This window comes from Aphelocoma coerulescens, chromosome 4A, assembly GCF_041296385.1.
Source record: "Aphelocoma coerulescens isolate FSJ_1873_10779 chromosome 4A, UR_Acoe_1.0, whole genome shotgun sequence".
NCBI classification, from domain to species: Eukaryota; Metazoa; Chordata; class Aves; order Passeriformes; family Corvidae; genus Aphelocoma; species Aphelocoma coerulescens.
In genome coordinates, this window is record NC_091018.1 from 19,489,842 (window position 1) to 19,517,108 (window position 27,267).

The following is a 27,267-nucleotide window of genomic DNA, read 5'->3' on the forward strand; positions in this document are numbered from 1 at the left end:
GTGGCAAATCAAGCAGAGTGTGTTGTGTATCCTTGGCAGACCGACCACCTGGAGGGGTGGAATTCTGCCTCATGACATTTGATTTGAAGTGTAAGCATTTTAAAGGATTTATTCAAGACCATAAATACCCTTCTTCTTTCTACAAACTATTGAAATAATCCTTATGTTGTGAAGTCAAAGATCTTATGATGGTTAATTAAGAACTTAAACATTATTTTAATATCTTGTGGTGTGTAACTGTTCATTTATGTCTATTTGCCATCAACCTACAGCTTTCACTGTGCCTCCCACACCACTTTCCCATCTCCCATCTCATCACTGCCCTCTTCAGTGAACTCCTTTGCTACTCTCCTCCCCTCACACGCCCTGCTTTTGCACATTACAGTTTTGTTGCCCCTTTTAGTCCATTTCCCTCAAATCCTAGTCCCTGCCTTTACATTTTCTATTGCGTTCCCCTTTCCTTTTGCTCCCGTGAGCAGACACAGCATTGTCCTGTTGCTAAAGGCTGCATCTTGGTTTCTTTCTCAGCCTGGCCATCTCTTCTGTAGCCTGGCACAGGCTGGCTCTGCTGAAATCCTTCTGTCTCTTCCAACAGGGCATGCAGAGGCCCTGCCCTGTCCATCACCAGGTGCCCTCATGTGCAGAGGTGTTTCTGGGCTCCCCTCGGCTCAGGTTTTACCAAAGCAGAGCCCTCCCCTCTGCCCTGCTCTCAGCAGCCTCACCCTCACACAGTCCCTTCAAACTCTGCTACTTAGATCATTTTCCTGGCTCTTCACCCTGTTTCACACGTTCTGCTGTCTTGCTCTTCTCTCTTCCACTTGTTCTGTGTCTCAGCTGGTGCTGCATCATTTACAGCTGTCTTCACTTTCCAGCAGTGCAAGCTTTTCCCACGTGGGAGTCTGCTCCTGCAATCATTTCCATGCTTTCTCTCGTCTTCTGAGGTGTCTAAGAAAGTCCACAAAGCTCCCAGTTTATTATTTGAAACTTTCCAAACTACCTTGTATCAAAATGCTTGCTGAACAATGCTGACATGACAACCTGCATGAGCATCTCTATTCAGATTTCTGCTGCCTTGTCTTTCCATTCATATTTCTCAGCCTTTTTTCCCCTTCATTCCTCTGTTTCCTGAAATTAACCCAGATTATAAGGTATGACCTGCCTTTTTTTACAATTTATGTACAGATCTTACACAATAAGTCTTTTTTCTAATCCTTGACAAGCCTCAGGCCATTATGATGTACATAATTTAAAAAGTAATTTATATGACTTTGAAAAAACCCAAATAATTTAGAAATTTGCCTTTTGAAAAATGAGTCTTAAAGGAGCCAGCCTGTTTCATCACAGTGGGGCTATCACAGCAGCAGCAGCACACTCTCCTCTTATGTAATTAGGACAGAGTATCCTATGTTACTGTTGAGCATTGTAAATATTTCTGGAGATTTTTTTCTTTAATCTTACATTGTGTGTGTTGTCTTTGCAACAATACTTTTTGCTATGGTAACATCTCTTTTATTGGAATCCAGAGCATGAACATGTAATGCTGCATCGACCCTTTTACTCCTGAGACAAATTAACTTTAGGAAGATTTGTTTTGGCCAAACTTCCAAGGAGGAAACAAAGTGTAGAGATGTGCATTGATTGAAAAAAGGCTTGCTTTTAAACAATATTTCCCATTATTATTGCCATTATTGTCCTTTCATTAGAGCCTTAGGTTTGAAGTCATTAGCAATTTTTTTGCAAATCACAGGGTGGGGAATATTTTGCTCCCATTATTTTATTCTCATCATTTTGCACATCAGAAACGAAATGATTTCTTGAGTCAAATGCACAACAGCTGGATATTCCTGTACCCCCTCCCATTCATCCAGTTGAGAATCAACATCAGCTGTGGCTTTGTGCAGAGGCACAGAGTGGGATGAAGGCTGATTTAGCATCTCATTCAGCTGATACAAATATGTGACTATAATTAGGAGCTCCAGGGTCCATCAGCACATGTATGAGCCTGGAATTTAGGTTGTGTTTTGATGTATTACACCTCTCGACTCCCTGATGGGTAATAAACCTGCAAGCCAAGAGAAGCCAGAGGTGAAAACTTTGGAGGTACTGCAGGGCTTCCCTGGAGGTCCTTCAAACAGTGAATCATCAATGTTGAAATGCTTGCAGCTGAGTTCCCAGCTCAGGCTCAGCTATAGAAAGGAGAAAACTACAGGCAAATTGGGCAATTGAATTGTCTCTCAGGGTGCCTGGTGCTTAGACAGACCTCTAAAGCTGGGATAACACAAAGTACTGAGGGCAGCAGAGTCTGACTGGCCCTAATTCTGCTCTATGCCAAGGACTTTTTAAGATCTTCCAAGTATCACCCTTTCTGTCCAAAGCCAATGGGGGACACTGTGTAGTGATCAAGGAAAGACAGCAGTGTCTAGGGCTGTTCACCTGGCACTGGGCTTCCAGACTGTTCCTTCCTGAGGCAGGATACTGCATTTCATGAGGAGGCTCAGCTCTCATTTGGAGCAGAAACTGCTGTGCCCCATAATACAGGTAAGGATTTGATTTTTTTGAACACTGAAAGGTTTTATAAATTCAGTGTATTCTTTACCCTTATCTGTGAACTAGTAGTTATTAAACCATTTGTCCCTGAGCCACCTTTCAGATACCTCTTGTTTTTACTACATATTAATATAAATAATACAGAAAGAGGCTAAAACTGCTGGTTTTCACTCAGACAAAACTCCATGTATGTCAGCGGGTTCAGATCTCATTCAGAAAAAACTTCCCCCTTCCCAATGAGGTTCCCACAGGTTTGAAGTGAATACCTTGATGGGATATCCATTCTCACAGAAATTAGGAACTAGAACTTCCTCTCTCCTATAGACCCTGCTCTGGTTGCCACAACTCCAGTAACTCAGCCTTACAGGAAGGATCTGCCTTCAGTTCACTGTCAGCACTGTGTCCTCAGAGGGACCAGGAATCAGTTCTGGTTTGACATGTGCTGTTGGCCACAGAGCAAACTTTGGGTGAATGTGTGGTTAATAATCTCACTGTACCTGTGGGCACTAGCCAAGGTTTTCTGTGTGTTTTAGTGCCCGGGAGAAGGAGGTTACACTGATCAAATAAATTTTGCATTAATTTATGAAGTGACTGATTCGTATGTAAGCTGACCTGAAGCAGCATTCCTGGCAATCCCACTCTTCCAGCCACAATGTCAGAATGGTTGGGATGGACCTGGATCAGCCAGGGCTTAGGGGACAAGTGACCCCTCACAGATTCAGAGATTGTCTTTCTGCTGCAGCCCCTTTGATCTCGTGGTCATGCTGAGCGACAGCTTCCCTGAAATAGACTTATCTACCTGTGGGGAAGGGACTATTAAAGGAATAACCTTTCATATTTACTTGAAGAAAGGAATTTCACAAATGCCAAAAAAAAAAAAAAAATATGTGTAAATGAATGTGTGCTAATGGGAACTGTCATCAGGGGAATCTTGTGCAAGCAATTCCCAAACGGATGCAAGATATTGTGGATAACTGAGACTGTTCAGCTCTGGAAATGAAATAAAGCACCCAGAATGGAAAATGTATGTTTAACACACTTGCAAGAAAAAGATTCAGCTTCATATATGGAAGAATGAATATGCTTCCTTCCTTTGAAATTCTTGGGTGATCTATAGGGCAGAAAACTTTGGAATGATGACCAGGTGCCATATTAAAATCTGCCAAAACGTACAGTGCAACAACTTTAGGTGAATGCCAGAATATAGGAATCCCACTTCTTTCATAGTTACAGAAAAAAAGAGAAATTTGGTGGTCTTTTTAGATTTATACCAGTCTTTCCACTCTGATAGTCCTGGTTTTCTTCCACTTGTCTATTTAGGTACAAAGCTACATCAGATGCTCCTGTGAGCACTTTGGACCCCTGCCTCAACCACCTAAAATGCACTAAAGCAGCAGGGAACAAAGGCTAGTTAATGTCCAGTGAAGAGGCCAGGTGAGACAGGGATTTTTGGAAAGGTATTGAAGGATGTGAGTTCTGTAGTTTCATTCTTCTGCTCTTACTCATTTAATAATAAAAAGAGAGAGGTTTTAAATGAGGCCCAGAAGAGAAAGTGCAGAGGATGCTGTGCTCCCACCCGAGATGGGAGTGGCACACAGGTACTGGAGGGCAGGATTGGAATGTGTTTGGGGAAGGATGCGAGTGTTCAGGACTAGAAGTGTTCCTTGCCCAGCCCATGCAGGGGAGTTGTGAGCTCAGCTGGAGCCTGTGCAGGTATGAGGATGTGCCCAGGCCCCCAGCTCTGAGCACAGCTCCTGTCAGGGGGACACGTGGCACAGGAGCACGGGGCTGACTGTGATGGATGCTGGATGAAACCTCAGATCAAACTCCACTTACTGTTAGTGGCTCTCTTGCTCCCCTCTCCAGTAAACAGCCCCATCCTGTAGCAGCAACAGGTTACAGAGAAAACCAACCTTTTAACAGCACTGGCTGGACATAGGAATTGAGAAAATAGTGCTGGTTTAATTTGGAAGACTGGGTACAGTGTCTGTAACAAGGAAAGGATTCTGCTCAGGACTGTGCAAATTGGAATTCTGATGTTAGGCTCCTGGACTTCATAGCTCTGACTGTTTATACCATTAACAAAGCAGAGATACTTTTTAAATTTTAAGGAATCTTCCATATGAGTAGAAATGGCTGATTTCTTATAGCTTTGGTGTTTACATATTTCAGTTACTAAAGAAAATGGGGCCAATTATCCATATTTGGCAGCCCCAACACATAAGTTTCCTTATGTCCCTATTTTTTCTATCCTAATTTTATTTAATTATGAGACTTTAAAAAACTGTGCTGTAATTACCTGGTCCTGTGCATTATGTAGAAGGATGTTGAGAGACGTGTGATTATAAAATCCAGACTGCTGTGTGCTGACATTGATGACTTTCTCTCTCAGCACTAGCATGAGTAGATGCTAAATTGTCTCAAGCTAAAATGTAGCTGGAAGGTTTCTGGTAAAAAGCAATTTGCATTTTTGGACAACAAACAGAAAAAAGGGCAGATACAATTTTCCAACACCTGCTCAGGTTTTTAACTTTGAGTCCATTGAGTCTCTGTATTGTTCAGAATTGGTTTTCTGCCTTTCCCTGGAATGCCTAAAATTGGCTTCTGACAAATAAAATATTAGAATAATTGGATTCTGTCCTTTTTCATTATATCATTTTATGTTTCCTTCAATGTGAAATTCATAGAAGAGATGTTTCTAACATTTCCTGAATAATGTCTTTCAGTATAAGCTTTTTCCATCTGCTTTTGGAAAATCAGAATGTTTTATAATTATGCAATCATCTTGCTCGAGTTACTTGTTTTCTATTAAAACATTTTGTTCTGTTCGAGGTGTCATCTAAGAAAGATTTAGGAAAAGCTAGAATTAAAATTCACTTTTCTGTCTAAAAACTACTCATAGAAAAAGATAACTGGACAGACTTGTGTTTTTGATAATGACATCAGAATTTCCCTCTAGATATCAATTATTTATTAGCTTATGATGGAATTACATCATTCATCTTAAATATTGGGTAATAGAAGCCTTTGCTAACTGTTCCCTAGCTCTGGTTTAATGCATGAAGGCCCCACCAGCTTCTTAAAACTGTTATTCCAGTTTGGACCTCATACACTTGAAATCAATTTGGACCATTAAGTGAGAGTTTCATAGAATCATGGAATGGTTTGAGTGGGAAGGGATCTTAAAGCTCACTTCCTCCCACCCCCTGCCCCAGGCAGGGACACCTTCCACTATCCCAGGGTGCTCCAAGCCCCATCCAACCTGGCCTTGGACACTTCCAGGGATCCAGGGGCAGCCACAGCTTCTCTGGGCACCCTGTGCCAGGGCCTCAGCACCTGCATAGGGAACAATTTGTTCCTAACCTAAAGGTTGCCATGAGTAAGAGTCCAGTTAAAACTAATAGTCAACCAACATGGTTGGTACTTGGTACCATGTTGGTACTTGGAACCTGTTAAGATTTTTGAGGCTGAGATAAATTTTGGGGGTTGACTCAATCTAATGTACTTTCAAAAAAAATTCTAGATAGCTGAAAATCAGGAAGGAGGGAAGAAACCTATAGCAATAAAACACATTAAAAAATTTAAAAATCATCTAATCTGAGAAAAAAAAAAAAAAGAATAGCTCATGTGAGACTTGTCAGGAATAATCTTTACCCTGCTGTGCTCTGCTTGCTATTCTTACTCAGCTTCTTGATAAACGCCCTGAAAGGATGAGCACATAGAGCAGAGGCAGCTCTGGGCACATTTTGGGGCCGGGCAGCGCCTGCTCCGAGCGAACGCTGCGGGATGCGCTGCTGAGCCCGGCAGGGAGCACTGCGCTGGCAGCGCCCAAATCCCAGCGGCCCCGCCGGGAGCCGCGGCTCCTTCCCGAGGGCTCTGGCTCGGAGCGCAGCTGCTCCCCGGACCGCTTACAGTGGGGCACGGGCAGGTTAAGAAAACACTGACTTTTGTCTGAAAATGGTTCGTGGGTCAGCTGCTACCAAGACATGAAAAACTAGCTCTGGAGAAGTGGCTGTGTCTGCGGGAAAATCCTGCGGTACCATGCCAGGGGTTCTGTGAATTATTAGGTTTGCAGTATGTAAACAATATATTTTAACTTAGTTTATGTGTGTGTGGCTCGCTGCTGGGAGAAGCCGTGACTCCCACTGGCTTCAGTGAATGCTGCAAGTGCACAGTCCGGGTGAGTGATATGGCTCTTAAATGCTGTTTTCAAAGGAGAGTGAAGCTCTGGATTAACCCTTCCAAACACAGAATCCCTGCCAAAGCACTCCTGCTTTCCTCTCTGGGGTTTGTATAGCCAGGCGTTTACCAGGTGCCATCATACTCTGCATCACTCCAGAGCAGTTTTCATGTGCACAGAAGCCTCACCCGTGTGTGATACACACATGTGCAGGGTTCAGTCCAGTGTTGCGTTTAATTGTGTGTGAATATGCAAATCATGTGCTCGTCCAAGAAGCTGTACCAACACAGAGCAAATTCTTCTATTACACACAGAGAAGTTGTGTAATGGAAACAAAAACCTGCATGTTTAATAATTAAATTGGATTAGATCCCTAGTACTGGTGGATGGTCCCCATGCCTGAAACAAAGAGGGAGTAAAAGGAAAGGCATTTAAAAGTTTTGCTAGACCATACTCTTGGTATATGGAAAATATAGGAAGCCAAATAACAATGACAGAACATACAGTCCTCGTTGTTCAGAGTGGAATGACCAGCAGAAAGAGTAGAAAACATGTATCTCAATGGTCCAGTGGGAATTCAGACACACAGACTGAAGAATTTCTCTTAGGAAAAAAAAGGACAATGCTGGTTTATATCTGAAAGATGATTACAAAACCAGGGCTGTTGATGGGACCTTTACTGTAGGTGTACTGTGGCCACATTTCCTGGAACAGGGAGGAACAAGAATAATTAGGTTTAACAACAATTAGGTCCAATATTATGGATTATCTGAATATTTTTAGAACCAGAATTGGAGGTCAGGTAATAAAGATATTCCTTTGTGGAAGTGTTTAACAGACTGTGTTTATAGGGGTGAATAAAAATAAATAAAAGCAGCAGAGGTGGTAAAATTTCCTAATGCTCTTTCACCTCAACTGAATCCATACTTGTCAGGGAAGGTAAGGCTTAAAAAGGAAACCCTGTGGAAAAGTTTGAGAGCTGCTACTTTAATCTTCACCTTCTGAGAAGTTTCAAATATCAAGAGCAGAGAGAGAGGCTGAGTCTCTAATTAGTGAGGGAGGCAGGTAGGACATTAATTGATTTGCTATGCTACTTCTTTGACCTGAGCTGTGTTTGAGAACAATAGAGGAGCTGTAAAGTTCCTCCATGACAGAGCAGAGCTTTTATGTGATAGCAACTTAGAGAACTTTGATCACAGACTGGGGCTGTAAATCTGTAATTTTTATAATAGTGCTTTTTGCTACATGTATTTTATTTTTAGTCGTTTATTCTTTGCTTGGGAACCAGTTTCTCTGACTTTGGGCTACTTTCTCGTTTTACACAGTGTTTGGAAAGTCCTGAAATCAGTGCCCCTCTTCTAATAATGGCATAGTACAAACCTCGCAACATTTGTGAGAAAGTGGGATAGTCTGGGTTTATGTATGATCAGGCCATTATAAAGATAAAAAAAAAAAGAAAAGAGGGGAAAGAAGGTGCAGAAAGATAGAGGAAGGATTACTTTTTATCTGTCCTGGATTGTCATCTAGGGTCAAACTTACTGTGTAACTGTGTCTGTCATGGCTCCATGGTCCCAAATTTCACAGTGAAACATGATACTGTCACTGCATAGTCCTTTGAAAGTCGCCTTTGGTAAAGGTGTTTAATAGTGCAAAGAGTTTCATTAATGTTTTAGAAAGAAAGAGACATTTAATTTCAAGATAAACATAAAAATAATGCTCTAAAAGCAGTGTACCTATTGTGACTATTTGATATCAAAACTGTTGGCTTACAAAAATATGTGGGCTTAGGCCTAATTTAATCAGTTGGGAAGGAGAACGAATAACAAAATGGGTGTCTCAACTCCTATACAGCCCCAGAGCAGAAGAATTGACTGAGAATTTAATGAAAATGTACAACACAAACACACAAATATCAGAGGTCTCAAAAAGGAAAGAGTCAAGAGCTTTTATTTGCAAACAAAAGGTCCCTGACACTGAAGATAACTCCTGGTGATCCCTTTTAACAGGTTTTTTTTTTCAGAGAAGAACTGCTTTCCCTAGTGTCAGCAGCCAGTTTAAAAGAGAGCAGGCAATTAGCCAGAGTTCCAGATAAAAATTAGATTTCTGTTTGTCAGGGTTCCCTGTGTAGCCAAAAAGGAAAGACAGGGATGATCCATCACGCTATAGAGAGATGGCTGAGATATTTGAGATATCGTGCCCTGGGGGGTGAAATGTCTTTTGCAAGTGCTGGTCCGACATCACACTCCAATGGCAACAGAGTGATCTTGGATCTCGGATCTCAGCTAGACTGTGGATGGAAAACAACATAACTGCATGGTAAAATAACTCAAGTAAACACTCTTATCTGGGCAAGTCACTTTGGAGGGGATTTCACCTGAAACAATGCAAACTATTTTTTGTTTGGTAGAAGAATGCCCAGATAGGGAAATGGGCTTGTTTATTTGTAATGATTTAACTCAACGTCTGTGTAATGAGTAACATTTTAGCTGTGAGACAAGTCCATATATCAAAGCAAAGTGTTGCCTTTCCTGAAAGGAGCACTTCTTGGCTGTGGCCAAATGGCTCTGTGTGCTTAAGAGCCTCAAAACAGTCTGTTTCGTATGGGGTGGATGGGTTTGAACATAATATTACTTGTTTATCTCTCTCTACCTTCAACCATGCTTGTGCTTGTCATTGTACAAGATTATGTCAATTGCAGTTCAGTGTATTATGTACAGAATTAGGGAATTCTTTACCTGATTTTGGTACATGAAGGTCCAAGCGAAAGAATGAACTTTACATTTTCAGGAGAGCACAGCTGTCTATTTGTTTATAAAGTGGCATTCTCCTTCATGGCCCTCTGGGTAGTAGAATAGAAAATAATACATGTGGGTGGGTGGGAAGAATATCCAGTCCTGCTCTGGAAAAAAACCCTTCAGCCAAAATAAGTATTTGACTGTTTTGCAAGATAATGTCTATCGTGATGTAATACCAGGCACCTGGTGCAGACTCATCACCATTGGTTTCAGCTTTTCATCATGACTAACAAAAATTAGGCAACATATTCCAAAACCAAAACAAAACAACAACCAAAAAAGAAAAGGACTGTAGGCCAGATGGTTTTTGAGAACTGTCTAAAGCGGGAGGTGAAGTAAGCACTTGACAAGAATGCACAGGGAAAGGATTAATCATCACTTCATGTTCTATGTCCAAAACAATTGTGTCTTTATTATCTGTGATGCCTGATTTTGAGTAAGACAGCAGGCATTCCTTTTCAGGGACACTCAACTGTCCCTCTGAAGGAAAACTGGGGTTGGGCAGATGCAAACAGCCTGCATAACTCAGATATTCACAACACAGAAGTCATTAAAGTTTTTACACAATTTCATCACCAACTACCACCATGGTATGCAGAAGTTAACAACACAGGATAATGCACATTTAAACACATAAAAATATTTTAATCTCGTATTAAAGGCCACATTGGCTGTTTGTGTTTGTTTATTTGCAATTGGATTCGTGGAACGCCCTGGGAACATGCAGGAGATTTATAAATTATGTCAAGGTTGGGCTGCAGGGGTAGCAGGCAGCACCTTCAGACAGAACGTGCTTGTTCTGAACTTTTCATCTGTGTGCATGAAATGGCCTGGGAGTGATGTGAGTGTCTGAAATCATCCCTGTGTGTGTTTCCACATACCCAGAGCTAAATACCTGCAGAAAGTTGGATGTAAGTGATTTACAAATGGAGCATTGCACTTGAGAGCACCCATGGACTCCTTGAAGAACATTTGTTGTGTAGATCAGAGAGCAAACACTGGGACAGAAGAACAAGCAAGGGGATAGAGGCACAGGAAATCATAAATAAACCCCTGGTAGCCTTTTCATTGACATAAACATAACGTGTGTAGAATATGTTGAATTTTGTATTTTAATGACTCTGCTAAGTGTAGTCCAACAAACTATTCCAGCATTTAAAAATTTTACTATCAAATTCCAAAAGCAGTGATCAAAGTTCTACTACTACATAGCTAATAACTGTTTGCATATAACCTGATATAGGCTGTAGGTTTCTATGACAAGAATATTTTTGTTAAATAATGTCCTTTTGGGGCAGTTTCTTCTAAGGACCTGACAGCTGGTTATTTTTGTGCACAAAGTGAACACTTAACTCACATATATGCAGGTGGGTAGAATTGATTCCTGATATACAAGCACACTGGATTTTTCTATGTATATACATATATAGGTTATATATAAGTACAACATTTGTCAAAAGTATAAATTTCTGAATTTTTATGTCCCTGATTAATACTATCTTGTAATATTCCATGAGTGTCTGATATATTAAAGCTTGTTAGACTGTTAACACCATTACAAAAGCAAACTGCTTTTGATTTTTTTTCATTACTCTCAGGGCTATCAGCCCTCGTTTCACATCCTGTTTTGTGAAAAGAGAGGCCAGTTTCAACAGGTTTGGATTTCACTTTTGGGAGAGAGAAGAATTAGTAGTTCAGAGACGGCTCAGATAAGCCTGACCTTAACTGACACGGTGTATGTTAGTTTGTGCTCAGTGAAGGAGAAAAAGGGAGAAGAAACATTGCCAAGAACTTAAAAATCATGAAGATTTCAGTTTAGATTTTCTACAGGTGACTTAAAAGAAATACAAATTTTTACAGTTAAGTAAATTTTGTTTCAGTGACCTCACATCAGGATACCCTGGGCAATCCCTAGATGCCATGAGCACAGTCCCTGCTGAGGGGGACACTTCCATGTGTGGGTTTTGATTCTGACCCTTCCAGCTCCTGTTGCTTTCATGGCACTCAGATGATTACACTGGATGGTTCAGCCTTGGCTAAAAAATAACTCGGGTTTCCCTGTTCCATCTTTCTGGATTAAATGGGGTTTGCAATTGCTGAGCATTTTTTTTTTTTTTCTGCTGGATTTCTTTTCTGCTGCTCAAATAACTTTGACAGTAAGAAACTTCCACATGACCTCTAGGTATAAGGTTCTTACAGGTGGGTTTTGCCATGGTATATGAATTGTCTTTTTTCATCTAGGCTGGTTCTGTGCCTCTAAAACTGGGATAAAGGAATATGACAGCTGCTAGTTTGAGAAGAACTCCCCCAAAGAAAACATTCTTTCCTGATATCTTGTAAATAAAATTTCTTGTCTTAAGGTTTATTTCCATTCTAATTCTCTCCTGAGGTTCAAAAATGTTTTATTTCTTAGTAATGTAGTTCTTGATGTTGTTGTCATTGATGAAATATTTGGTTCTTTTCGTTCGTAGCTTTACTCTTGGTCCTAATTATGTCATGGAGCATTAGGTGCTCATGGAAGGAGCAGATAAACACACTGCAGGCAGCAGCAGCAGCACATGCTCTGGTGCTATCCAGCCAACATTCCTCAACTCTGACCCGAGGACCACCTCTGGAGATAAGAGTCCCTTCTTATCAGTGAGTCCTCGCTTTCTCTGCCAAGACTGTCAGCAGAAAAAGGACAGCCAGAGCCAGCAGTGTACTTGTACAGCAGGGGCTTGTTCACCAGAAACTGCTCTGTGATCACTAAAGTGATTTCCCATCCACCACCAGAAGATTTATATTGTAACATATTCACGTTCCCATTTCACCTAGAGCTTGAACCCTGGAGATCTGGCAAATGGCCAGTTCTGGAACTCATTTGTTTCCTCCAGACCTGGCACTTATGTAAGTGTTTCTATCTGAAGTGTATCAGGAATCACATGCACACTGCCTACACTCTGCAAACCGGGAGATGTTGTTACCTCTTTCAAGGTGAAACCTTAGAACTCTCGAATACTCTCTAAAAATCAAACATTTTCATGACTATCTCCACTCCTACCTACTCCTGATGTAAGCAGTCATGTTACAAAATTTAAAATATTTTTCATGTGACTAATTATTTCCCTAAATCACAGATTTTTCTTCGCAGAGAGCTGACATGGCAATTGCTGATTTTCAGTTCTCCAAAGTCACTGCCTTATAATCAGAGGGGTGGCTGACAGACCAGTTGTCTTACAAGCTTTGGTACTGCAGACTTGCCTGTCTGCTGTTCAGTAGCAACATAAAATAGCAACATGAAAGAGCAACACAGGTTCCTAGAGTGCCAAATCGTCTTGAATAACTCTGCATTCAGTTTTCCATAACGTGCATGAAAAGCTTAGAAATTAGTTGATAATTTCTCAGTCATGAATTTCCACTCGTATCATTTTCCTAGGATGACCTTAAAAATTTTATTTCGTGTATCTGTCTGAGTATAAAACTGTGCTCATGCATCATTTCATACTCCTCAGCTCAAGAGGGTCCGTGTTTCAGCAGAGCTGGGTGTTGATGTCTTTATGGATGGAAAATTTTGGTTTTACATTATATCAGTAACTCTACAAAATGTGATACTGGGATTTAGGGATCTAATCTCCTGGAAAATGATGGGTGAGGCCCAGCTGTATTCTTGCTAAGCTTGGAGAGACAGGCTGACACCAGGGGCATATGCAAGTGCAGTTTGGTTGTTTGCTTGAAACTGGACATCCAAAGAATATTTTTAGCCTGGCTCCAGCATATGCATTTATAGAATACCCAGATTCCCTTTATATTTAATTTTTAAAGTAAGACTTTAAAAAGCCTGAAACTTGAAATGTCATTCTCTTGGAATAGGACATTATGGAATATCTACTTTTTCTGTTGTGCAATATTTATTGTCTTACTGCATCTACAGTCTCACAGCACAAAGAAATCCTGATTAAATATGACAATTCCACTTTTGCTATGAGAACATGACGGGCTGTTTTCTGTTTTCCCAGAAGCTCGTTGGAATTTACCTTGGAAGTTGTGTGAATGCTTCAGGTTTGTCCTTCTCTATACGTGAACTGTCTGTATTTTACAGGAAATGCTCATCCTCATTTCCTCGGCAACGATCTTTGCCTTTCTCCTCTTCTGCATGAATGAATGTTTCACTGTACAGTAACTGGAGATCAAAACAGCAGCCACCTTTCTACCCTCTGCGGGCCAAAATCCTGTGGGGTCCATTTTCAGGGTACTACAGCAAGGCAGAGCAGGTCTGTGGCCTCATTGTGCTGTGGAACAGGGAATTCCACAAAGCCTGAGGTCAGGCAGCTTTGCAGGATTCTTCTTAATGCTCCATGACACTTTGGATCCAAAAGCAGTAAATCCTAAGTTTCCCTCTCCTGGGCATTACAAATGATGTCTTAATCTACCAGCACTAAGAAAATTCTTTTTTATCTCTTTGTTTATAACACACTTTTTTATTTATAACAGAAAAATACAAAAGCAAGTCCCACAAACTTTCCATTTAAATTTTAAACAAAATGAGCTATCCTGAGTCTGTCTACATCAGGCACTGTCAGGACAATTCCATCTTGAATATGGTCTGTTTTAAAAATATTCTGCCCAGAATATATGTTTTAAAATTTTGATTAGTCTTTTTTAAGTGATAGACATCTGTTGTTGAATATGTTGAGATGAACAGGGAAAGTTTTTCCTACTAATTACAGTGTTAGCACTTATGTCACATTCCAAATTTATTCCCTGACTTGGGAGGTAGGTAGATAAAGAGAGAGATTCTCCTTCTGCAGAGGGAAGGGCAGAGGCGGAACAACAAGGTAGACCCAGGTTTTGGAGTCAGCAGTTTGAAGTTCTGTGCTCAGATCACTGCATACCATTACACTGGCAGGCACTGCTTCATTCAGCCCACCAGAAATCTAATCATTTTAGGATTTCCAGTGTCCAAGTTCACAGTAACATTAATTACCATGCAGAAGTCTGGCTATTTCAAGACAATTAAGAGATATGAAGAGAATTGGTGGAAGAGTGAATCAGGGGTCATAGTCTAGTTGAATATACAGCCAACCAGTGCTCAATCTGACAAATGAAAACAAAATACAAAGCTTAAGAGGAGCCAAACAATATCTTAACAAATAGAGTTTCTGTGTTTAAGGGAGCTGGGTCTTCTTGGCGACAGCAGGCAGCAGTCATTACTGAATAAACAAGATTGAAATTAGTGTTTTGGTGAAGCAATGCTGGGAGCCTGTTTGTCATGCTGCACCGAGGCCGCTTCCGCCACTCTGTGCCAGCCAAATTTCCTGTGCGCTGGAGGTGGGCAGGAATGGGGGGCATGCACAAGATGTGCCTCAGCCGAGATCCTTCTGTGCTCCGAAGGCATCACAGGCAGGGATGAGTGTGTGGGACATCTGCTTCGAGCTAATGAGGAGCTGATGAGTTGTACCTGTGCTTTGGAGTCCAGGGGTGCTGAGCTCCTGCACCCAGCCATGGCCAGGGGCTTCCTATGAGTTCAGCAGCTCAGAACAAACAAACCAACAAAAACCCAGGCCTGCAGGTAAGATTTATAGGTGCCTGCAGTGCATGCACAGCAGTTCATTCCTGTGTGAGATAGGGAATAAATGCATTTGTACAAGAGGCCAACCCTGGGAAACACCTCCATATCAGCTGTCAGTTCATGCTTACAGCAAGGTATTAACTGTGTGAAATGGAAACCTGAGGAGCAGGAAGCAGGCAGTGTTGCCTCTCTCCTCATTGCCTGTGGCGGTGGGGAGTCCAGGCTCTGGGTTATTGTCCCTTCCCATTCCCCGTGGGATGTTCCTCCCTACTCACTGCAGCAGAGGCAGGGCTGGGGGTGAGCAGCCAGAGGGGCTCTGGAGCAATGGGCCACGAAGGGGAGCAGGGTTAACCCCTCTCTGGCTGCTGCCTCAGCCAGATGCTCCTCTCCTTCCCCCAGCGGCCCCAAAACAAAGCATCCCCCTCCTTCTGCATATCTCCCCTCTGTGCAGCTCCTCCTGTCCTTCATTTGCCAGGGGAAGAGAAAACACAAGTACAAAATTAACACTTTCTCCTTTTCTACACCTCTCTCACACCATCCTTTTCTCCCCTTTGGCCTCAAGGGGGCTGCTCCAGCACTGACTGTCATCACCACTTTCCTACCTGGTACTCTACTCACATTAAAAGGTTTGTAGCTTTAAGAGAACGTTTGCTGTAATTAGGAGGGAATGTAAAAAACCTGGTGCCAATGAGCTTGATTGGTGCCAATGAGCTTGATTGGTGCCAAAGCCTGATTGGTTGTGAGGAGAGGTATAGAAGTTGCCTCCTGCTTCTCACTTCTGTTGGAAGGCAGCTTGGCTTTGCTGGAGAGAGTTTGTGGAGTTGACCTGAGGTGTGTGAGTAAAACCCCCACTGAGGGCTGGAAGGAAAAGCGTGTTTAGAGGTGGTCTCATAGTGTTGCTGACTTCAATTGGATCTGATACACTGGGTAGAGTTAATGCTGAAATGCTTGGAGTTATGGAGTAGAGCTAGGAACTGGTGGGTCTGGGAGGAGAACCTTAATTTGTGAAAGAGAGGAGGCTCTCTGGATCTGGGATAACTTGGGATTTCTAGGGAGGAGCTTGCCAGCTGAACTAGTGAGTCTTGGTTCCTGCTGGTATGGCTCAGCCTTCCTAGGAAGACACTTCAATGTGTGTTTAATTAAGAAGAAAATGGGCAGAACAAGTGGAAAATAACAGTATATCTCCAAGAAAATTCCAGTGGGCAAGAGCTGTTAGTTGGCTTCAGATAGAAAGGCTGGGCTGTTCTAAGTGATCTGCGTTTTGGAGGTGAGGGAGAGGGGTACAAGTGTACACTTCAGGGTGTGAGGAATTAAAGGGCAGCACAGCTGCTGAAAAAATTGAAGTTGATGTGTTTGCCTCTCTAAATGCAGCATGTTTGCCAGAACTCTGCAGTTGGATTAAACTCAAAGCATATGTTCTCTGACTTCAGAATTATCCCACACTGGGATGCATCTATCACTCCTGCTCTCTCCTCAGCAGAGCAGCTGAAGCTCTGTAAATGAGCAGCGTTGCCCATCTGAAGTCCAGCAACCCTTGCACCACTTCCAGTTCACTCTTCCAACTTCCTTTTCTCCTTTGTCCACTTCTTTCCCCATACAGGTGCTTCCTGTATTTCTTTTACTTTTTGGTGTCTTGATTTCTAATGCCTCTTCTGTAATTTTTTGCCCCTCTTTTAGAGATGTGATTCTGTCACTTGTTCAATGATTTGCCAGGTAAAGTAAGTTTATGTTCTTGCTTTTGCTTCCTTCACACTTTGGAGAGGCTCGTTAGAAGCACCCCAAAATAAACCAAATTTAGTTTTCACATGAACAACAATCAACTGTAATAGGCTTCTGGTTTCCTGAGATTACTTCTGTTTACAGTTATCAATACTTGTTCAGAGTTTCCTTGCTATTTTCAGTCTCGTTTAGAGTGTAAATAAATTGGATCAGGGTCTTGTCTCTTTTATTACAATTATTGAAAAAGTAGGACAATTAAATTTTGGCTTGTACTTAAGGCTTATAGTTAATCCTAAACTACTGGTAAAAAAATAATTCAGCAGAGTGAAATTCATCTTTCTGTATAGGGTATTTTCTACAGTCAGTTGAATCCCTAAAAAAGATGAATATTTTCCAGTGAAACATGTAACATACTGATGACCTCAAGCTGTCCCACTTGTCTTTGTGACTGGCATGAAATCCAGGGTGTCTGGGAATCCAAATCCTGTCTTTTTGGCTTTGTGTGTGTTCTGCTAATTGCTTGCCTAATGAAATAGATAGGCAGAATGAGCTTTTTCTCATCCTGCAACCACATCTATTCATGAAACTGCTCTCTGGGAAAGTGGGTTGGAAACATTTAGGTGAAGATTTTTGTTTTAGTATACATTTGCTGTTTTGTGGAAACATAAGGATGTTCTTGATAGAAGACTCCAGACTTCCCTCCTGCAAGCCATGGTAGTTGCACTAAGACAGTTAAAGAGAATATGCTCTTTACATTGCAGTGGTTCTGCCATTTTTGTTTGAGTGAATTTTGGTATATTAAAGTTTGAGACTGATTATTTTTAAAATAAGGGAGTTTAATTCTGCTACTCAGTAAAAGTGTAACTTATGAATTCTACTGGGCAGAACTGTGCAAACTAGATTTGCTGCAGTTACTGGAATATACTGATGTCAATACAGAGCTGATTGTGCCAATGGCAAACTGCCAGGAACATTGATTTTTCTTCTCTGTTCTTGCCTTGATTTAATTTTCTCAGACTATTTTGTCTCATCTGCACCTCTTTTCCAAATCTGCTGTACCCAAGCTGTCCCCTGTGCCCATCAGACATCTCAGCCCTTTTGGTTTTGGGAGAGGCCCCACTCAGAGGGTCCTGACTTCCAGGGTTGCCATTGTTTTAGCTGCCAGCTTCAATTCAGGAGAAGAATTTTCTGTAGCCATCCTAAAGGAATGGCAAGATGTTGCAGCATAACTGGGAGCTATTTCCATGTTCTGACTGTGAGGCTGCTAGGATAGGTTGTGTATGGCTTTGGTTATATGTGAAGATTGATGTTTGTGACCCTCCCTCTCATGGTATTCAGCATTTCTGATCCAGGGGAAGCTTCAGATCCAAGGGAAGCAGGAGATGCATGATTAAGCATGAGTTGTCACTAAATTTAGATCGAGGAAGAAAATAATAATAAAAGCTGGTGTTGGAGGCTTAGCAAGTCCAACACACCATTTAGGATACTGAGTTCCCTGGGGACTGATTGCCAGGGACAGGGTGTGAGCCCCTGGGATCTGCTCATGGGAGGTGGAGGGGAACCAGAAGGCAGCAAAAAACTGGGAGAAACAGTCACAAGCATGGCCCAGAAAGATAATGGCAAAAGGACTCCACAAGATGCAGAGAAGAAAGCAAACTGGAAATTGTGCATGATTAATCTACTTGCTGTTTTCTCATTGTGTTGTGGAGACTTGAGTTTATAATCCGAATTGTGCCAAAGGAATATCTGGTTTGTATTATCAATCTTGTCTCCGTATGGAAACAAGTCAGATCAAATGTCAAGATTTCTTATTCTTTTAAGTGCCGTTGTGTTTTACTGCATCTCTTGATATCTCTCATAACGATTTTCTTTTTATTCATCATAAATGATTAATTCACTAGGCAGGCGGTCTCCCTTGAGTATTGCAGGGCTCTAAATTGCTTATTTTGCCAAAAAATATTTATTACTGGATCAGAAAAGCTTGACTGACTACTAAGGAGGGAATTCTTCCTAATAAATCTCTCTTCTGGGTAGAGCATGCCTATTCTATTTCTCAGAAGCGTTCAGTGTTGTTTTACTTACTGTACAAGTTGGAATCGTAAGAGGCACTTTGCCATTTCTGCCTTGTGAAGATGTTCTGAAAGACAGAAACAATTTTTAATCTAAAGAATATGATTTTTTGATTGGGACGGAAATTTCATAATGCACAGTATTACCAAAAAACCCCTCAGATCTATAATTCACACCTTAATGCAGATACAATAGTAATATTAGACTGATGTACTTCTGTATTTTTCTAGACTCTCCTTTCTGAAACTGCCCAGAGAGAGGCCAAGGCTCAGATTTTTGTCAATATAATTATATAGCTCTCAAAGGATTTGCTCCTATTTTCAGTCAGGAGAGAAGTAGTAGACTTGTAGTATGCAACAAATAAATTCCACTTCCTGGCTTCAGATCTCTCAGTCAGAGAGATGAAGGAAGATAAAGGAAAAAAGCACTCAGACAAAGGGGTGAAAGTCGTGTTTGGTCTTTTTGGAGAAAATGAGAGTGGAGCTGCTCTGACTGGGCTGTAATAAGAGTTCTTTGAAAGGGGAGGGGTGGCAGGAGGTGGGACATTCCCTCTGCCAGATTTTGATTTAAACCTGAACACAATGCTGAGGCACCTGTTGAGAGCTGAAAGCTTTTCTAGAGATTGTGGTGCTAATTGTCCCTCGCAGCTGGGGGATTAGGTGTAACCCGAGCATCCAGCACTGCCCTTCTCAGGGCAGCCCTGACAAGCACTGAAGGGGAAAGTTCCTCTGTTTTCTACTCTTAATGCCACAAAATGGGGATCTGTGAAGTTTGTCTTTAATCTCACCTTGCAGTGATGTCCTTTGCAGAAAGAAAACTACAATCTGCAAATAAAGCCACTGTAAATAAAAGTATTTTAACTTCAAAAGAATATTGTATCACATACACAGCTGAATCAAATCTCCCATTCCCTGTGCAATAGCTCCATGTGTTGGGGTTTTTTTTCCTCCCCTCCTGCATTTTAAAAATACCTTTCATTGTATAAACACACTCAATCTAAATGGATCCACTGATGCCTGGAGTTGCTGAGCTAATAGAGCAAACAAGAGTTCATTTTTTTCCTGTTTAAGTCTCCATTCACTTCACTGAGCCATCCTGGGATCAGTGGATTTGAATATGAGGAGAATTCATGTAGTTTTTTTTCTTGTCTCAAGGAAGGAGAACGGCTTGGATGGTATCAGGCTTTTATCAATCATCTGAGGACAGGCAGTAGAAAGCATCCCTAAAGTAATTATAACTGGGTGCCATGCAGAAGGAAGAGCTGTGTGAGTCATGAGATTAGGCTTAAAACCTTGTTCTCCTTCTCTTATAATCCAAAATAACTGTGGAATTCTCCTAAGGTTTACATTAAAATGTGGTTACAGAAGACAGTTCAGCACAAAGTTGGGGTTCTTAATTTACTATGGCCAAGACTCTTAACAAAAAATAACTAAGAAGTAACTTATTTTAATGCTTCTTACAGGAGCACTGCAGCCTATTCCTGGAGAACATTAGATGTGATGTTTTTACTTTACAAGCAAAGCAAACCAGCTGCATTCATTGTCTGCCCTATTTTTTTCTAAATCTGTATTTAAAAAATCATTGTGGAAGCACTAAGAAAAAAGAACTAAAGAATAGTGTTTCCTCCACAGCTGTGTCTTTTAAAGATACTGTGTACCTATAGATCATATAAATGTTTATGTGAAGTATGAAATTTTAAAGACATTATAGGATTGGATTGTTACATTAGAAAATTGTATTGAACTGTTCTGTCTTCCCCTTTGATAACACTGGATTCTTGTCTGAAAGCTGCTTTATTTTCTGCACCATACAAAGTGCTTCATATTTAGGACTAGCTCAGTTTCTGTCAAAAAAAGGCATCTGAATTTCAGTAGCCTTTCTATTCATTTGTTTAATAACAAGAGCTACAAAAGATGAATACAGAACATTCCTTTACACCAAAGAAATGCCATTGGGTTGCATACACAGCTTTTAATTTATACTCTTACCTTGAACATGCTGCAGTTTATACCCTTTTTTTTCAGAAGGGAAATAATCCCAATGTTCACAGCACTAGCTAACATGGAATTATCTTATTTAGGTCCAAACCTGGTAATGAAGACACAATTTGTGCAATGAGGAGCTGGGTGTTGACTTGATAACACTGATGGAGAAAAGAGTAACACCTGAGACTGATGAGCACACGATGAAAGCTCCTGTGTGCTTCAGCTGTGGTTTCCACCAAGGTAAGATGCAAAACCTTCATCAAAACTGTAAAAGAGAAGAGCTTATCTTGAATATTTCAGTGAAAGAACTGTAATTTCTGCAAGTTAGAGATTTTTGTTGTTTGTTTACACTATTTGCAGGAGTGGAATGCATTACTTGCACTTTTCACCTTTAAAAAGCTTTCTTGAAAATGCAAAAATATTCTGCTTTGTCTAGTTTATCTTATTGTTCGTGTTCAGTATTTCCAGTGGGTTACTTACAGCTCACTAAGCAGGCAGACATAATTTCATAAAATAGAGTATTCTTCAGTGGAATAGGGATAAATCAAAAGCAGAAAAAGACATTTCAGGATGGCAATTGCAGCAATTTGTATTATTTTAGCTCAGTGTGGTTGCAAACATAAATCTGCTAAAAAGAACCAGGAGAAAAGGTACATTTACACACAACATTTTTAAAAGGCATAGTCACTTGCTTGTGTTAAAAGCTGCTCATCTATAGGCCTGGAAATACTTAGAACTTTCAGATTTTTGAACGATTGACTAAAAAAAAATTAAAAAGAGTGGTGAAAGGAAATCTTCTCGTTGAAGAAATGTGAAAGTAACATTTTTGGCAGGCTACTTTGGGTGATGTCATTCTCCAGAATGTGCTAAAGTCTGGTATTTTACAGCAAGAACTGGTTTCTTGAGGCAGGCAGAGTCTATGGGCACTTAGTGCTGCTGCTCTCAGCTTCAGCCAGCCAAGATCTGTGCATTTTTACACCCTGTTTGATGGTAATAAACCATGCACACTTCTAAACATGGCTCTCAGAGGCTTCCGTTTAATATGTGTAAACACACATATATGTGCCTTTACATGCTGGGAATCCTTTGCACACTTTTTATTGTGTGGGTTTGTCTCTTGGCTGAGGATCTGCTCACTGCCAGTGTTGGGCATTCCTTGCCTTCTGTACTAAGTGTTAAAGTGGTTGGATTCTGTGTACATTGTCCAAGAGGGAGCATGAATTCAGTCATCTTTGGGGGGTTAAAGGGTTGTCCCACCAAGAGCCAATAAATGTATTTCACTTATGTGATAACAGAGGGAATATTTATATTTCTTACATTTTATATGGTGACTTTTATTCCATCAATTTGGACCACTGGGCCCAGTAGTGTGGAATAGGTACTTTAAAATAAAAATTGTAAAGAATAATGCTGGTAGCAGAGAATATTCAGGGCCTGATCCTGCAGAAATTTTGTGGACTGCTAATGGAATAACGTGTCTCTTGGGACAAGGCAGACTGGCCTTGTGGTTATTGCATCTGAAAGGAAAACTGCTACATACTTTTCCTTCTGGGTTTTACTTCTAGTGACAAATACCATGGCAACAGTCTGAGTAAAATTTTTGTTCCAAAAATTGTTGTTTTGTTCCTGAGTAAAATTTTTGTTACATATTGAAATAATGTTCTATCAATCAAGCTATCAGTGTTTTATGATCAGATTTATTCCTTATTTCTGTTTGCTAGCATGAAAATATTGATTTGGTACTTTGTGATTTGGGGGCTTTCTGCATCCACTAAGGAAAATCTGTTTGATAAATGTATGGAAAGAAAATCAGTCAAAGCCTCTAAAGTTTTATCAACTCTTACTGCTGTTAACAAAATCCATATATTTGATCTAAGCTTGGTGGGCACCTTTTACTTTGAGAATGTCATTTCATAATGTTGTGTATTCTTAAGGTAAGCATATTCAAAACCAGCATTTTGGAAGATTTATGCCTGTCAATAGATTGTAACTCTTTGGCTGTGGAATCACAAAAGAAGAGCAGCAGTTATAGGCACACCTGCACGATGATGGAAAGTGCATCAGGACCTCAGTTTTTGTCCTAAGCAAAGATTTCAGGTAGGTTACAGCAGAGGAAGTGCATGGCAGCATTTGAACAACGGAGTAAGACAAAATTTGAACAGCTCTTCTTCACATTCTCCATACGAGCCCTGGATGAAGAATGTTTAAAGCTGACTGAGAACCAATGTTTAAAAATGCCTATCTGTGTAAAAATGATTTGGCAGTAGTGCAAGTTTCAGAGTTCATAAAATGCAGTCCCAAATTTTATCTGATTCTGTTTCAAAGTAGTTATCAATACTCTTCATTGGTATCATGAGCTATTTAACATTCAATATGCTTTTCAGGTGCTGAAGGTCTAATTTCATAAAAGAAAAGTTGCTACCAGCAGGCTCAGTTTCCACTGTCACTGTAGGACTCCTTGGCTGTCACAACCAAAGCAGAAATTTAGAGCTTTGTGCCTGTATTATTTGGTATTGTCCAAATAATTACATTTAAAAGTAGGTAATTTTAGCAAGTCTTCATTAACAAAATGCAAAAGTATTTTTGTTATGACTACTAGACCTTCCTCTTAAAAAGAAATAATTTGGGTATATTTGAAATATAATAGGCTTAGTACCTAATTGCAAAATGTAAGTAATAAGTATAATGGGTGTTTCTATAATTGTATAATATTTTTATTGTGTGTATGATCTTGGACATGTACAGCTGTGCTTGGATGTTTAAATGTGTTCTTGAAACTCTCTGCCTCTGCAAAAGCTCTCGGGAGCAGCTGCTGCCTGGGCTGGACTTGCTGGGGTACAGGAGGATTCTCCCTGTGCTCCCTGAGCCAAGGTTTTATTAGGCTGGCTTGTAAATCAGAGGGATGGATGCCTGCTGGGTATGCTCTGAAGCTGGGATTTTTGGGTAGTGCTGCACTGAACAAGGATTTTGCTGTTTTAAAGATTTAGAAGCTCTATTGTGTTGAGTTATTTGTGAGTGAACAGCAGTCAGGGGAGATTCAGCACCATTTGCTGGCAATACCTCTGGATTGACAAAAGCAACAGACACCTCTGCTCAGGAGTGTCCTACAACAACCTCATTGATGTATAGGTTACACTAAAAATGAGGGAGAAGAGACATCCTCATCTAGGGAAAAACTGCTTTATCATATTGTATAACCCATGTCCTCCCTTTCCATTGTAGGACTTAATTCCTCAGGATTTGGACTTTCTGGGAGTCCTGTTTTAATATTACAATGTAAAGCGTTACAGGGGCAGAGACTGTGTCTTATTTATTGGGTTTTTTGAGTCATTTAGTTCATTTTTGGATGCTTGACAGATAATAATGTGTTTAATTGCATCATGTGGTACAGAAGGTCTGGGGGAAGACAGACTTTCAACTCTGTAATGAAGTCTTAAGTTTGATTTACTGTTTACTCATTCAACAGCAGATGCAGGCCAGAATTCAGCTCATTTAAATTCTATGGACTGGCTCAGCCAAAGGCAATATAAAATCAAGTATCATCAGTGTACATCTAATAGTTCACACTGTGTAACGCTGTCTAGATTTTCATCATTAGTGTTCCTGGACTAAACATGGGGAATTGGATAGAAGAAAACTTGGGTGGATTTCAGCTGGAAAATATTCCCAGTATCTAAGTGTTCTATAGAATAACATGTTAATGCTTGTCACTTTGCAGTAGTCCTCATACACTCCATATTTTCCAATTGTTGAGCTGTATTATAATTAATTTCTCAATAGAACAAAACCTTTTCCCCTTTTCTTTTCTCCCACCCCACCTGTGTGGGCTTTGGAAAGCTGGAGTTGTGGAAACATCAACAAATTGATTCTTAACAGAATACTTGAGCTGACAGCTAAAGAGATGCACACTTTCTCAAGCACTTAAAAAAAAATAATTTGTTAGAATTTTGTTCTCCATTATTGATTTTTCCATTGAGTGAAGCTGAGTCTGGTGCAGAGGGTTATGCACTGCTGGGATGCTGTTGGCCAGGCCTGGGGATGTGATGTTCAGCCTAAGCAGCTGAGGGAGGAGCACTGGATTCCTTTTTCTCCAGAGGGACGTGGCAGTGGTCAGTACTTGAGGGCAGACCTCGTTCTGGGGCACGTGCTCAGCCAAGGAAATTTGATCAAGTTGTGTGATGTGAGCAAAGATCCCAGCCATGCCCCTGGATGGGGAGTGTCAGAAGGGCAGGGCAGCACTGCCTTTGGCTAAACTCTTGTGTCAGACAGGGGTGTTAACACAGTTTTACTGTAATGGGGCTGCCACAGCTGGCTCAGGTCCAGGGGCTGCCTTGGGATCTGAGTTTCCAGTCTCCCTGAGGTTTCTCAGGGAGCTCAGCCATGTCAAAGGGTTAAGAAAGAAAAGGACTTAAATGTGATGGAACATTAGTTGGACCTTCCTGGTAATGGAGGGATTTCCAAAGGGGAGAGGTCAAATTGGTCAAGTCCAAATAATGCAAAACTGACTTAATATATTTGATTCAGATTTATAACATGTCTCAGTGTCATGGCTGGACAGAGTCGCACGAGTCAATTTGGACTTCCAGAGCAAGGTCAGGAAAGGGAGACCAAAGGTGCTCTCAGGAGAGCATAGAATTCATTAGTGAATCTTAATCATTCACTGGAGAAGCTAAAAGAAATCGTCTTTAATGAGGAGAATGATAGCTGGAAACTATTTTTGTGCAATTTTGTGCTTTAATGCCTGATCCTAACCCAGCTTATGACACATGTGAAGTTCCAAATCTGAGTTGTCTAATTGGTGTTAGATACAGGCATTAACTGGAAGCTTATGCCCATCCAAAACATGAACTGTTTTTCATAAATGGATTTCTGGAATTTAAAAAAAAAAAAAAAATATCTTTGTAGCTATGAACATGAATGAATGAAGTGGTATTTTATTATGACTAATATCTTTATAAAAATGCCAGATGCTTTCAGGCATTAAAGGCTTTAATAATGTGGCTCAGATCAAGGGGTGATGATCAATTTTTGGGTTGTATTTTTTGATGATAAACTGCTGTGTTTTGAAGGACACAAGGCATAATGTCACTATAACCTGCTTCTGAGAAGATAAAGGGAATATCTGACACTTATTTTGAAATCTGAAATCATAGCTGTGGAAGTTCAAATATTTTCCATTCTAACTGCAGTAACTCAGATTTCCAAATTTCAGCTCAGTTCTTGGAGCAACAGTAGGTATGAATTGAGTAATCAGAGGGTTTGTTCCAGAGACTTTGTATTTAGGTACATTAGACACAATCCCAAGCTTATAGAAGGGATTCTTCATTCTTTTAAATGCTATTGCTATTATCCAAAATGTTACACATATGAGGAAAAACACCTTATTGGGTAATCTAGGAAGATTCAGGTAATTCTCTTGCTCATTATAATTCTTCATATTGTAGGTCAAAATTCCCTAGAGACTCCCTAAATTCATCCATTCATCCACACTCAACCTGCTCTTGACTTTGCCTTTTGAACTATATATGTGTTTGTTGCTGTTAAAAGAGCAAATCCTATGGACCACAGGTCCTCATGAGCTGCCAGATAATGTTCCCACATGTAAAGATGTTTGCAAAGGAGCAATATGAGTTGAAGCACTGTCAGACCAGAGCTTTCTGAAATGGCTGCTGTAACCACTCAGATGTTGAATCAGTGGCCAGGTTGCTTCTCTAAACATTTTGAACAGGTAGTTTCTAAGAAACTTACCCAGAAAGAGCAGGCAAAATTGTGTTTTCACTGAAGCCTGTGATAGGGTTTACAATGTTTTAAGCAGGCCTGGTATTTTCTACTTGCTTAATGGCTGTATCTTGATTTGTAGTTCTTGCCAGGACTTGGTCTCATGTGCTCTCTGATCACATCTGCTCAAAGCCAGAGGACTTGCTGGCAAAGGAGCAGGAATTCTTTCAACAGCTCTTTGAGTAAGGATCAGCTACTTTTAATTTACCATGGGATGAAAACATTTACATGGCGTTCCCACAGCACAGGTGATGCACCCTAAAAGTTCATAACCCAGTTTATGCTGTGCTGATTTGTTCACATATCTCTGTTTTAGTTTTATGGTAGCTGCCTTATTGTGGGAATCAGCTGTAATTAGCATGAACAACATGTTTTATGTCATGTAAAGGAAACAAAACCTATTTTAAGGACAATTTCATTAGATTAAATATCGTTGTGGTGAAACACACCATTCTGTAACTTCCTCTGAATGCTTAGCAAACAGCACTTCTAATTAAACACATCGTGCTTGCTCTATGTTCCTTTTGCATTACACAAATGGTTGGAGCAGAAAATGGTCACGAAAGCCAGGAGTGCCTAATAACTGGTGTGATAGAAAAGCAAATTGGTAGCTCACTACCTTTTAAAACAGCTGTAAAGTTTTTA

The 27,267-nt window shown here is 40.6% G+C and overlaps 1 protein-coding gene across 2 annotated transcripts in view; it reads left to right on the forward strand.

Moving 5' to 3' along the window:
* Nucleotides 1–2,008: 2,008 nt before the first annotated feature.
* Nucleotides 2,009–27,267, forward strand: part of ZDHHC15 (zinc finger DHHC-type palmitoyltransferase 15) — a 136,362-nt gene continuing 111,103 nt past the window's right edge. The window contains exons 1-2 of one of the 2 annotated variants that reach the window (XM_069015669.1): nucleotides 2,009–2,538; nucleotides 20,940–21,084. In XM_069015669.1, the coding sequence (XP_068871770.1) occupies nucleotides 21,006–21,084 (79 nt within the window). In that variant the 5' untranslated portion in view covers nucleotides 2,009–2,538; nucleotides 20,940–21,005. Of the gene's footprint in view, nucleotides 2,539–15,821; nucleotides 15,902–20,939; nucleotides 21,085–27,267 lie in introns of those variants that run through there. The other variant, XM_069015668.1, reaches the window with a different exon arrangement.